Raw genomic sequence first — 14,000 nt, forward strand, 5'->3', positions numbered from 1 at the left:
GCTAAAACCCAACCCCAGGGAACAGGAATTTTGTACAGGAGAAATCAACAAACTTCTTTAATAATGTGAGAACACTGAGTTTAAAAAGGCTAGCTAGCAAACATTTTAGACTATTGGCCAACCATATCTATCACAGCTTCTCTGTTGCTCTTATTCTCTAAAAAAAGCAGTGAAAGACTATATGTAAACAAATAAGCTCAGATGTGTTTCAACAAAGCTTTATAGAAATTACAGGATTTGGGCTATAAGCTGTAGTTTGCTAGCCTCTGTCTTAGAGGTTGTAATTATACCTCATGAAGGAGCTTGCTTCTGCCCTGTAAAGAACCTGGTGCACCTGGATACAGGTATCTTTTTATCTCTGAAAAATATGTAGACTATGATAGAAAATGCCTGACTCCTTTGAATGTTCCCAAATCCACTAATTTAGTCTTGAAGTTCATGAGACTTTAGATTCTAAGTCAGAAAATGTTAAGGAGTCTCTGTTTCTATAGGTTCTTAGGAAATTAGTTGACTGGGTTTTGTATTTTCTCTTTAATAATGTGAGAACATTGAGTTTAAAGTGTATTAAAAATTCTGGGGGCTGAGGAAATATTAATAGCTTACTTAGTAGAGATCTTGCCTAGAGTGTACAAGTTTGATCCCTACCCTCACATAAAACTGGCCATGATGGCACAGGTTTACAATTTCAGAACTCACAATGCAAGGTAGGAGAATCAGAGGTTCGAAGTCATTCTTGGCTGCAATACAAGTTTGATGCTAGCCTGAGCTATAGGAAACACACTCACAAAAAAATCTGCATATATTTACTACAGCTTTAGGTCTTTTAAAAACTTTTTGTTAATTTATTCCCTATCTATCTATCTATCTATCTATCTATCTATCTATCTATCTATCTATCTATCTATCTATCTATCATCTATCTATCTGTTAATCATCTATTTGTGTGTGTGTGTGTGTGTGTGTGTGTGTGTGTGTGTATGTATGTATGTATGTATGTATGTATACACATGTAAGTGCTTGTGCCATGTTCTTTCCTTCCATCACGTGGGTTCCAGGGACTGAAATGAAACCAGGTCTTTAGCCTTGTTTGCAAGCATCTTTACCTTCTGAGCCATATTGATGGTCTGTTTTAGGTCCTTTTTGATCAGGCTAGAAATGGATCTTACAGATGAAGTTCTAGGTTAGGTGTTTTGGAATAGAGACCACATGATCCACCTCAAGTCTCTGACCTGGCTCTCTTTAGTATTGCTCAGCCCAGTTTCTCATCCTTTTCTCTTCCACTGTCCTTTGGCTCTGCTTTCATGCTTAAGGCCTTTGTCATTAACTTTAGCAGTGGTAACTTGAATTGATCTTTTCAGTGATCATAAAAAGGACAAGTAGTTTTCTACTTGGCCCTCCCTTTTTGTTTCTTTATTTGAAACAGGGTCTCATATAGTCCAGGCTGGTCTTGAACTCACTGTGTAGCTGAGTCTAGCCTTGAACTCCTGATCGTTACATCTCCACCTCCCAAGTTCTTGAATCACTGGCACTTACTATCATGCCTGTCTCCCCTATGACCTTTTAAAGTTAAACAGGCACTGATTGTGTCTGCAGACAAAGTGTCAGGGTACAGGATGTCCTGGCAGATAGTAGTCATCAACTAGAGGTTAGTGCTTCAGGCAAGTGACACAATACAAGGCTACCAATATGATGTGAATACAGTCAGGAATGGAGGAGATGTCTTATAGGTTGGCACAGTGAAAGGAGAATGGCCGATATCAGTGGCTTGGAATATATGTTGTCATCAGGGGGAGTGTGGTGGGCCATCATGCTACTTTGCCAGTGGACTTACATTGAGACCTTACAGTGAACTAGACATTGTGAGTGATCTTAGAAATATGGTCATGAATACCAGCACAGGACATAGGAAATGACGTGAGGACGGATGGGAGCAAGGATGCTATTTGAAGTGATATTCCTGATGTAAAAAAGAGAAGTGAATTTGTTAGACATAACGATTGCCTTAGTGTATAGGGCTGATTCTCCTGAGGAATTGAGCTTGAGAAAGTCAGTCTAGTGGAGCAATGCAGAGGAAACTGAGGTGACAGGGAACGTTCTGGGTATAATGGGAGAATCAACAGGATTACAAACTAGTCCTAGAGAGGGCCAAGGAATGCTTTTTAGAAAGCAAGTTTGGGAGGCAATAAATACTGACGAGAAAATTAAATATGGAGTGGATAAAGGACCAGAAGACTTGATAAAAAGAACTCAAGCTGCTTTAGATTGAGGAGTTTTCATCCAGCTGGATTATTGATATGGAGAAGAGTAGTAGCTGGAGATACATCATCAGCTTTGTTGAACTCTTTCTTCCCAGCACTGGCACAGGTAGATTGTGCACTTGAAAACCCAGTGTCTTCGTTCCTTTTGTGTTGCTGCAACAAAATATTTTGAAACATTTCTAAAGAAAAGAAACTTGTTCTCTCACAGTCTAGAGGGTGAAAGCACAGACAGGTTCAAATGTATGGTAAGGGGTATTTTCTGTTCCAGTAAAACAGACCCTTTGTTTCTGCCTCTGAACTCACTTCCTGATTTGAGCCTCACAGTTATCCTTACACTTTGTCACTTGACTTAGTCATTGGCCTTTACATGATTATTGAAGGCAAAAGGACAAGCAGAGAGGGCACTGCCCTGTAAGAAGAGGGAGGGCCCTCTCAGGACCTAACCACCTGTCAAGCCTTCCCTCCTAATGCCATCACTCCGTCACTGTGTGTGTTGAAGAGGTGTGTTCAAACTGCAGCATCCACCAACGGTTCCAGGAAAAGAAATAACCCTGCACCAGGAGTTGTCACAGTGTCCAGCCATCTCTGTGTCTATGAACACATGATACAGGGGAGCGGTCTCATGTCTGTAACACACTGGGATGGCATCTTCAGCTGGTAAGTGCTGTTCTCAGACCTTTGGGGTAAGGTCTTGTTGTCTTTGAAAAATGAGGGCTTGAGCATCGACAGCCTGCATATATTGACTTCGGGCTTTCTGCCATTTCTCTCTAATATGCCCTTGGTGTTAATATTCCCTTTGGGTTAATCTGAATGCTGGCAGCTCCAAGTGTGGTCCATGTGCCTGCAGCCCCACACACTCTCAGGTTCTGTTCTCAAGACTCTGGATAAGAATCTGCATTTGCCAGGGTTGGGGATTTAGCTCAGTGGTAGCAAGCGCAAGGCCCTAGGTTCGGTCCTCAGCTCCAGAAAAAAAAAAAAAAAGAATCTGCATTTGCTGGGCGGCGGCGCACACCTTTAATCCCAGCATTCGGGAGGCAGAGGCAGGCAGATCTCTGTGAGTTCGAGGCCAGCATGGTGTACAGAGTGAGTCCCAAGACAGGCTCCAAAGCTACACAGAGAAACCCTGTCAAGAAAACAAAACAAAACAAAAAAAATCTGCATTTCACAAGAACTCTGTATGATCTGTGTGAACATTGGTATCTAAGAAGTACTTATGTAGATGATTAAGTAAAACAGAATGATTTATTATTTTCCTTTTGTATTATATTTCCTTAAAAGAATACCTTCAAGGCACATCTGTGCTGTAACACATCAGCATTTTGTCCTCTTTGGTAGCTGTATTACATTGAATGGCTGTACCACATTTTATCTTCTCACCAGTTGGTATACATTTGTGTAGTATTGTGACACTTCTTTACCTTTAAAATAAAGAATTAAAGAAGGAAACACGTATATGCATATTATTTTAGCTGGAGGAGAGCCTTCTGAGGACTGAAGTGATGATCCAGTTTCACTGGGTAGGTCTGGGTGCTCCTTGACGTCTCTACTCTCTCTCCCTCCCTTCCTTCTCCAGTCAGCTGCAGCAAATGAAGGAAAGAGAGATATATTATTCTTATAGTTGTAGTCAGAAAAATATGTTTATTGACATCAGGTTAGGTTGATCTGCCATGGATTGTTTTTATTCCAAGAAGACTTCTGTAACCTTTCTCCATTTTTCAGTGACCTTTGAAGTTCAAGTGTTATGTCATTTCTCTTAATAGTCTCCAGTTTCACTCATTTTTTCCTGAAGAATTACCTCTTACCTTGTGTCTGGAATGATGCATGTTTTCTATTTTCTTCCCATTAATTGAGACCATGTTTTAGTTCTTTTAAGTGTATTTTGAAATCTTATTGAAAATAAACACAAATTTTTTCACTTTTGCATAGTGTAGACCAAAACATCTGTGAGAGCAACTTAAAGGAGGGACAATTGCTCTGGGAACAGTTTCAGAGGGTTCAGATCATGGCTTCAGAGGGTTCAGTCCACGGTTTCAGAGGGTTCAGTCCACGGTTTCAGAGGGTTCAGTCCACGGCTTCAGAGGGTTCAGTCCACGGCTTCAGAGGGTTCAGTCCACGGTTTCAGAGGGTTCAGTCCACGGCTTCAGAGGGTTCAGTCCACGGTTTCAGAGGGTTCAGTCCATGGCTTCAGAGGGTTCAGTCCACGGCTTCAGAGGGTTCAGTCCACGGTTTCAGAGGGTTCAGTGCAGGGTTGCTTGGCCCCGTATACTTGGTGTCTTGGCAGTGTGAGTGTGCGGAGGAGGCTGTTGACTTCATGACAGACTGGAAGCAGAGGATAAGATCTGGATTATTAGGTATAACTTTCAAAGGCACACCCTAGTGATTTACTTCCTCCAGCTGGGATCAGGCTTCTAATATATGAGTCTATCAGTGACATTTCCTAATCAGACAGTAATAATTTTTTTTTTGTGTGTGTGTCTTGAAATAGTTGGTAGTCTGAAATCCCTCCCATGAACTTTCCATTTCTCCATGGAAATTATGGTGACATAATTAGGAGGGACTGAAAAGAGGAGATAACTTCTTTTTCTTTATCTGAAAAGACAAAAACTTAGAAGGTATCAATTTAGAGGGTAGTATGAAACTTTAAATTACTATATTTAAAGTTTACAAAGGAAATTTTGTTTTTAAGTGAACTAGGTATCTACACTGTCAAAAAGATTATTTATAATTGGACTCCATGTTTGTATTGGGTTTTTTAGTTCTCCATATATTCTAGATACTACTCCTCTGTCAGATGTATAGCTGGCAACGTTTTTCTCCCATTATGCAGGCTGCCTCATCATTTTGTTGACTGTTTTCTTTGCTGTACAGAAACTTTTAGTTCATGATCCCATTTGTTGATTATTGGTTTTATTTCCTGAGCAGGGAACCTATTCAGAAAGTCTTTACCTATCTGTGTATCTTCATGTGCATGCTTTATTTTTCTTTAGCACTTGGACCCATTGGGACCTGATGTTTGTGCAGGGTGAGAGAGAACGATTTAGGTTCTTTCCTCTTCATGTGGACACTGAGTTTTACTAGCACCACTTGTTGAAGATGCTGTCTTTTCTCTAATGAGTTGTTTGGATTCTTTGTCAAATACCAGATGGCTATAGGAGCGTGGCCTTGTGTCTGGGCCCTCAGTTCCATTGATCTGCATGTCTGGTTTTTGCCAGCACTGTCCTGTTTTTCTTCCCATTACTATGACTTTGTAGTAGAACTGGAAATCAGGTAGAGTGGTATCTCTAGCAGCATTCCTTTGCCCAGGATTGCTTTGGTTATCTGTGTTTCCATATAAAATTTAAGATTTTTTTTCTGTTTCTTGGAGGAATGTACTGGTCTTTTGATTGGGCTTGCATTGAATCTATAGATTGCTTTTGGTGAGATGGCCATTTTTATAGTAATCTTACCAATCCATGAGCCTAGAAAGTCTTTCCATCTTCCAGTGCTTTCTCCAATTTTATTCATTGTATTTAAAAATTTTTCATTATAGAGATTTTTTACATTTTTGTTAGGGGTATTCGTGTGTGTGTGTGTGTGTGTGTGTGTGTGTGTGTGTGTGTGTGTGTTTTGAGGCTGTTGTGAATGAGGTTGATGCCTCTCATTCTTCCTCAATAACCTTGTCCTTAGTATATAAAAAGGCTACTAGTTTTTGTATGCTGCTTATACATCCTACTTCTTTGATGAAAGTGTTTATCAGTTCTAGGAATTTTTTAATTGATTCCTTGGGGTCTCTCTCTCTCTCTTAAAAAGATTTATTTATTTATTATGTATACAGTGTTCTGTCTACATGTATCCTTGCAGGCTAGAAGAGGGCACCAGATATCATTATAGATGGTTGTGAGCTACCATGTGGGTGCTGGGAATTGAACTCAGGACCTCTGGAAGAGCAGCTAGTGCTCTTAACCTCTGAGCCATCCTTCCAGCCCCCTCAGGGTCTCTTATGTATGAGATTATACCATCTACAAATATACTTGGACTTCTTCCTTTCCTATTTGTATCTCTTCTATTTGGGTCTCTTATTGCTATAGATAAGGTATCTAATATATATTATATAATTATATAATATAAGATATTCAATATATTGAAAAGAATGGAGATAGTGGATACCCTTGTCTTGTCCCTGATTTTAGTGGAAATGCTTTGAACTTTGCCCCATTTAATATAATGTTACTCTAGCTTTGTCATACATAACCTTTCTCCATTTAGATACTTAGATATAGTCTTCTTGTTCAAAGTTTCTTTCCAATTTTCCATTTTGTGTGGTGTGTGTGTGTGTGTGTGTGTGTGTGAGAGAGAGAGAGAGAGAGAGAGAGAGAGAGAGACAGAGACAGAGACAGAGACAGAGACAGACAGAGAGAGGCAGACAGAGAGAGAGAGACACACACACACACACAGAGAAGTTATGTAATCATTCTTGACAGATCTCCCATATTATTCAGTGAGGCAGGGTCTCTCATTCAAAACAGAGCTTGCAGATATTGCTTATTTTGATATTGTATACCTGATTTCAAGTTAAACCACAAAGCCATAGTAATGGAAGATACAAACAAAACACATAGTGCTAGCACAAAACCAGACACACACAGTCAGCAGAACTGAGGCCCACAAGGCCATACAACTGTGTGTGTCCCCTGTCTCCACTTTAGAGGCTGGGGTTACCTCAGGCAGGTCACCATGCCCATCCAATATTTGTATGAGTTCTGGGGTTTTAAACTTCAGTTCCCATGTTATGTGGCAAAAACTATCTCCCCAGCTCTCTTTAAGACTTTCAATATGAAAGGGTATTGGATTTTGTCAAGTCCTTTTTTTGTATCAAGGTGATCATGTAATTTCTGTCCTTGAGACCATTTATGTAATTTATCACACTTGTTGATTTATGTATATTGAACCATTGATGCATCTGTGAAATGAAGCCAACTTGATCATGGTGAATAATCGTTTGATATTTTCTTGAATTTGGTTGGCAAGTGTTTTGTTTGGAATTTTTGCATTTGTACTTCTCTGGGAGATTGCTCTATAATTTTCTTGTTGCATTTCTGGGTTTGATATCAGGGTAATTCTAGCCTTGTAAAATGTTTGGTAATGTTCTGTCCTTTTCTGCTGTATGGGTAGTTTGAGGAAAATTGGTGGTGATTTTTCTTTGGAGGGCTGACAAAATCCACCAGTGACTCTGGGCTTGGCATTTCTTTTTTAGCAGGGAGATTTTTAATTACTCCATCAGTCTCATTGCTTATTGTAGATCTATTTAACTTGACTATCTTATCGTGATTTCATTTATGTGGCCTTAATACATCTAGAAATTAGTTCTTTTAGACTTTCTGATTTATTGGAGTATATATTTGTAAGACTTAATGATTTTTTTGAATTTTGTCATTATCTTGATAGCTCCCCTTGTCATTTCTAATGTCTGTTTGGATCTCCCTCTTTTGGCTAGTTTGGCTGAGGGTTTATCTTGTTTATCTTGTCAAAGAACCATTTCTTTCATGTTGATTCTTTGTATTATTGTTTGTTTCTATTTCATTTCTTCTCTGATGTTAATGATTTCTCTACATCTACTGACTTGAGGTTTGGCTGATTTCTTCTTTTTCAGAGATTTTAGATATATTATTAAGTTATTTATTTGAGATTGCTCTCCTTTCTTACTATAGGCACTTAGAGCTATAAACTTCCCTCTTACATCTTATAGGTTTTGGTATGTTGTTTTCATTTTTCTCTAGAGATATTTTTTATTTCCTTCTTGATTTCTCCTTGTTCATGGTGTATTGTTTAAGCTCTATGAGTTTGTGTGTTTTCTGTAGTTTCTCCTTCTGTTGATTTATAGTTGCAGGCCTAGAGATCAGTTAGAATACAAGGATTGTTTTAGTTTTCTTATGTCTGTTAAGAGTTGCTTTGGAGGGCCTGGAGAAATCGGTCAGTGGTTGAAGACCACCTGTTCTTCCAGAGGACCTGGGTTTGGTTCCCAGAACCCACCACGATGGCCAATAACCAGCTGTAACTTTGTTTTTCAGAGGATCTCATGCCCTCTTCTGGCCTCCATGGATATTGCATAGATATGGTACACAGACATATGCAGGCAAAAACACATTAAAAAAAAATTAAACAGAAACACTTAAGAGGGTAGAGATGGCTCAGCAGTTAAGAGCACTAGCTGCTCTTTCAGAGGACCCGGGTTCAATTCCCAGCAGCCACATAGTGACTCACAACTACCTGTAGCTCTAGTTCTAGTTCTAGAATCTTACACTTTCTTTTGTCCTCCATGGGTAACAGACATACATGCAAGCAAAGCACCCATACACATAAAAAAAAAAAAAGACCTACATCAAGCCCCAATATATGATGTATTTTAGAGAAAGTTCCACGGGCTGCTGAGAAAAATGGGAATTATTATGCAGCATTTGGATAGACTGTTCTATAGATATCCAAGTTTGTTGATGAATTCAGACACTTGTCTCTTTGTCTTTTCTCTTCTTTTCTTTTTTTGGTCAGGATGGCCTGTCAATTAGTAGTTATCCACCACTGTTGTGCTGGGGCTAATCTGTGACTTTTCATCTAATAGCATTTGTTTCATGAAATTGGGTAGACCTGTGTTTGGGCATATACATTTAGAATTGTAATGTTCTTCTGATAGAGTGCTCTCTTATTCAGTACGAAGTGACCTTTATCTTTTCCCACTAGTTTTGGTTTGAAGCCTTTTTTGTCAGATATTAGATCTGTGACACTGTTTGTTTCCCAGGTCCATTTACATGGGTCCCTTTTCCATTCTTTGACCCTAAGATATTGTTTATCTTTTGTAGGAGGTGCATTTCTTAGAGGTCACAAGTAGGTGGTTCTTCCTTTTATTTGAGACTGGATTTTTGTCTTGGAACTTGCTCTGTAGACCGTGATGGCCTCAAACTCACAGAGATCTCCTGCTTCTGGCTCCAGAGTGCTGAGATTAAAGGCCTGAGCCATTATACCCAGCTTGGTTCCTCCCATTAAAAATTTTAAATTTATTAATTTTTTTGAGGATTTTATACAGGAGTACTATATTTGCATAATTTCATCTCTACCCTCTTTCTCTTCCACCACTTCCTGTGTCCTCCCTATTTCCTCTACTCCTTCTTAAATTTGTAACTTCTTTTATTACATATGTATGCTTGCACACACACACATGCAGGCATACGTGTGCATGTGCACACCCCCCACTCTGCTGAGTCTGTACACACACACACACACACACACACACACACACACACACACACACACACACTGCTGAGTCTGTTTAGTGTTTCTCATGTGTTTAGGGCTAACTACTCGGGATTGGATAACCTGTCATGGACTTTTCTGGTAGAAAGCAGCATGAGAGAAATACCTAATCACATACAAAGGCCTTGCATCCAGAGAAGAAAGAGCTGATCCTCCCTTTCTCAGCATTAATTGCCTGTAGCTCTTCATTTAGGGTGGTGCCTTGTGAGATTCCCTCACACAGCTTGGCAAGTCAAATGGTATTGTCACTGTGTAGGTCCTACTTATGCATCTGTATTTTTTTAAGATTTCATGGATGTCGTCTCCCAGATATAAACGACACTATCTCACAGCAGACATCCTGGTCCTCTTAATCTTTCTGCCCCTCTTCTTCAGGTTCCTGCTTTTTGATGCAATCTTTAGTTTGTACTTTTGGACTGGGAGAATTGAGACCATATATATCAAAATTACCATTGAAAGTTGTATATCGATTCCTGCCTGTTTGTACTGTTCGTTTCCCCCATCTCCGTCTCTTGTTTAACTATTATTCTAGTGTGGTTTATTCTTTTCTGGGCTTCATGCATGGATTTTTTTTTTCTTCTCTTTAGTCTGAAAGATCCCTTCAAGTATCTTCTACATAGCTGTCTTAGTGCTCATAAATTCCTTTAGTATATTTTTATCATGTAAAGTTTTCATCTTTCTTTCAGTTGTGACGGATAGCTTTGCTGGATATAGTAGTCTGGGTTTGCAGTTGTTATCTTTCAGAACTTAAACTATATCATTCCAGGCCCTCTTGCTTTTAAAGCAGAATAACCTGCTATTGTTCTGATGGACCTGCTTTTGGATGTGACTTGGCATTTCTCTCATACTGCTTTCAATGTACTTTCTATGTTCTGTATTTTTAATGTTTTATATATAATATGAGAGGGGAGTTTCTGTTTTGGTCTGTCTCTTTAATGTCTTAAACCCCTCGTGTATCTGGATTGACATTCCTTTTCCTAACTCTGGGACATTTTTTTTTTTTTTTGCCTTAATTCTTTTGAAAATGTTTTCTATGACTTTAGAGCAGGATTCTTCTCCTATGCCTATAACTTACAGATTTGATCTTTTCAGAATGTAGCGTGTTATCTTGGAATTCCCATTGGCACCTTCTTATTTAATCTTTGTCTTTATTGGACTGTTCCAGTTCCTCCACCTTGTCCTTCTCTTTGATCCACCAAGCTTTAGTTAGGAGACTTATCGTCTGTCATCTGACCTGAAGTTCTTCCTTCATAAGAAATCCTTTTTCTTTCTGAGTCTGGGTTACCTCACTCAGGATGATTTTTTCTAGATCCATCCATTTGTCTGCAAACCTCATGATGTCATTGTTTTTCTCTGCTGAGTAGTATTCCATTGTGTATATGTGCCACAATTTATTTATCCATTCTTCAGTTGAAGGGCATCTAGGTTGTTTCCAGGTTTTGGCTATTACAAACAATGCTGATATGAACATAGCTGAGCAAGTGCTCTTGTGGTATGATTGAGCATTCCTTGGGTATATGCCCAGGAGTGGTATAGCTGGATCTTGGGGGAGATTGATTCCCAATTTTCTAAGAAAACGCCATATTGATTTCCAAAGTGGTTGGACAAGCTTGTATTCCCACCAGCAGTGGAGGAGAGTTCCCCTAGTTCCACATCCTCTCCAGCATAAAGTGTCTTCAGTGTTTTTGATCTTAGCCATTCTGACAGGCATAAGGTGGTATCTCAGAGTTGTTTTGATTTGCATTTCCCTGATGATTAGGGATGTTGAGCAATTCCTTAAATGTCTTTCAGCCATTTGAGTTTCCTCTGTTGAGAATTCTCTGTTTAGTTCTAAAGCCCATTTCTCAATTGGACTGTTGGTCACTCTGGTGATGGGATGGCCAAACACCCTAATAGTTGTGCCATAAACCTCATCCAAGGACTGAGGAATCTGGATGCAGACATCCATGGCGAGGCCCCTGGTGGAGCGCTGGGAGTCTAATTAGTGAGAAAGAGGAGGGTTTATATGAGCGAGAATTGTTGAAACCAAGGTTGGATAAAGCACAGGGACAAATAACCAAATGAATGGAAACACATGAACTATGAACCAAAGGCTGAGGGGCCCCCAACTGGATCAGGCCCTCTGAATAGGTGAGACAGTCGATTGGCTTGATCTGTTTGGGAGGCATCTAGGCAGTGGTACCAGGTCCTGGGCTCGTTGCATGAGATAGCTGTTTGAAACCTGGGACTTATGCAGGGACGCTTGGCTCAATCTGGGAGGAGGGGACTGGACCTGCCTGGACTGAGTCTATCAGGTCGATCCCAGTCCTCGGGGGAGACCTTGATCTGGAGGAGGTGGGAATGGGGGATGGGCTGGGGGGAAGGGGAGGGAGGCAGGAAGGGAGAGAACAAGGGAATCTGTGGCTATTATGTAGAACTGAATAGTATTGTAAAATAAATTTAAAAAAATATGATAAAAAAAAGAAATCCTTTTTCTTAGTTTTAGTATGTTATTGATATCCCTTCTTACACTCCACGCTTCTGCCTTGAATCTTATTCTCTTTTCTTTATATTCTTTCCTGTAATGGGTTGCATGTACTTTTATTTACATAATGTAGTTTAAAATAGCTTTTTTATTTAAATGATTTCCACCATTCATTTGTTTATTCAACTTTGATTGGCTGAATATTGGCTTTGCTTGGCATTGGCTTAGGTCTTGGGGAATGTAACTGCCATCTTCAGCCTCCCTAGGTAAATAGAGCACTTCCCACAGTGCTTTGGGACGTGTTGCTCAATAGAGAATTGGACAGTGAGATGATGGAGGTGCAGGAGCTTGATGGAGGAGAGGACAACTCTGTCTAGCAGATCTTGTTCCAGTTTCTTTAATGGATGATATTTGAGTTGCAGGTTGACAGTTTTCCAGATGAACTTTCAGGAGAGAAGAAAAATTTTCAGGCAAAGGACTGTGTTTAAAGATGTAGAAGCATTTGTTCTTTTAAGTATAAGCTGTTCATGGTAGGGACCGTGTGTCTCTGTGTTTATAGTAATAGTGTCTTGTCAGAATATAGTCTTGTCAACTCAGATAGGATTACATTCTAGGTCCTTTACTTTCTGGCTCTGAGCTTTGGAGTGTGTGTGGAAGCAGTCACATGTAAGTGGGGTATGTTTGTTGGTGAAAATTAATGACTTAGAATCACCTAGCACAGTCCTTGGAAAGTCATGAATGCTTCTAAAATGTGAGTTTCATGTGTTCCTTTACTTCTCCTGTAGCTAGCCACCTGATACCTGGCATACAGTAGGCAGGGAATAAATATTTGTTAAATAGTTTCAGTATTTGACAGCATTAGAAAAACATCTGGTTCATTTTATTTGATGTAATATTTTGTGACTAGAAGGAAAGAGCATATGGTAAATTCACTAAATTTTGTGATCTTTTGAAGCAGAGTTTTTTTTTTTTTTTTTTTTTTTTTTTTTTTTTTTTTTTTAAGAACTAAGTGTCATTGATGAGAAAACAGCGGAAGTCCAGTCAGGTTTTCTCGGTGTTTGTATATGGAAGCTAGCTAGATATAATTTTCCCCTTTGAATATAAAATATAAATTGTTCTGTTTTCTTTCTTCTCTTTCCTTTTCCTGTTCCTTTTCCTTCCCTTCCCCTTCCTCCATTCCTCCCTTCCTTTCTTCCTTCCTCCCCCTTCCTTCTTTCCTTCTCCAAACTTGCTGTGTAGCCAAGGATAACCTTGTCTCTGCCTGGAGTTCTGGGATTACAGGTATGTACTTTCATGCCTGGCTTTATTATGTAGTTGTAAGGATTAAACCTAGGGTTTATTATAAAGATACAATAAAGCAGATACAAAAGAGCCAGATGATAGAGTGGTCCGGAGAAGAACAGAAAGTTCTATTGTTGGTTAGGCGTGAATGGACCCATGTGGGCTACTTTCAAAGCCTTTGTCCCCTAAGATTCATCTCACTTTTACTTGACACCTTTGGAGGCAATATTGAGTGAGGGCTTTTAACTCAAGGTACACAGAAGCCCGTATATTATGTCACTAGGTTTTTGGAAAAGGAAAAAAAAAAAAAAAAGCAGTTAACTAGTGTAAGCCAGGAATTGCAAGCTCAAGTATGTCTCCTGAATTAGTTGATAGCAGGGGAATTTTAGAAAGGGAAAGGGCAGAACTCTTTGTTGTTTGGTGCTGAAAAGGTAGAGTATTAGGGGTATGTGCACACTTGTGCAAATATTGATAGTCACCAGAGTGTTCCTTACAAGTCCCTACCCCTTTTGGTTGGAGGAGTTATATTTTTCTTGGGGGATTTTGAGTATGTGATGTCAAAATGCTATTGACTAGATAAGCTAATTTCTGTACCTGTCCATTCTAGAGAAGTCAATTTCAAGCTCTTCTTGAATGGATTATTTAATTTTTCCCCTAGGAAACAGTTTATTACCTAAGTAGTTTATGGCAGTGTGTGCCACGTCCTTAACTGA

The 14,000-nt window shown here is 39.4% G+C and overlaps 1 protein-coding gene across 7 annotated transcripts in view; it reads left to right on the top strand.

Annotated features, from left to right (window-relative positions):
* Positions 1–14,000, top strand: part of Dis3l2 (DIS3 like 3'-5' exoribonuclease 2) — a 322,923-nt gene that overhangs the window by 70,553 nt on the left and 238,370 nt on the right. For 4 of the 7 annotated variants that reach the window (XM_006984206.4, XM_042259758.2, XM_042259759.2 and 1 more), the window contains one exon: positions 13,246–13,287. The exons of the other annotated variants lie outside the window; for them this stretch is intronic. In XM_006984206.4, the coding sequence (XP_006984268.1) occupies positions 13,246–13,287 (42 nt within the window). The remainder of the gene's footprint in view (positions 1–13,245; positions 13,288–14,000) is intronic. 7 annotated transcript variants of the gene reach the window in all.

The sequence above is a fragment of the Peromyscus maniculatus genome, chromosome 13 (genome assembly GCF_049852395.1).
Source record: "Peromyscus maniculatus bairdii isolate BWxNUB_F1_BW_parent chromosome 13, HU_Pman_BW_mat_3.1, whole genome shotgun sequence".
In the NCBI taxonomy this organism is placed as follows: Eukaryota; Metazoa; Chordata; class Mammalia; order Rodentia; family Cricetidae; genus Peromyscus; species Peromyscus maniculatus.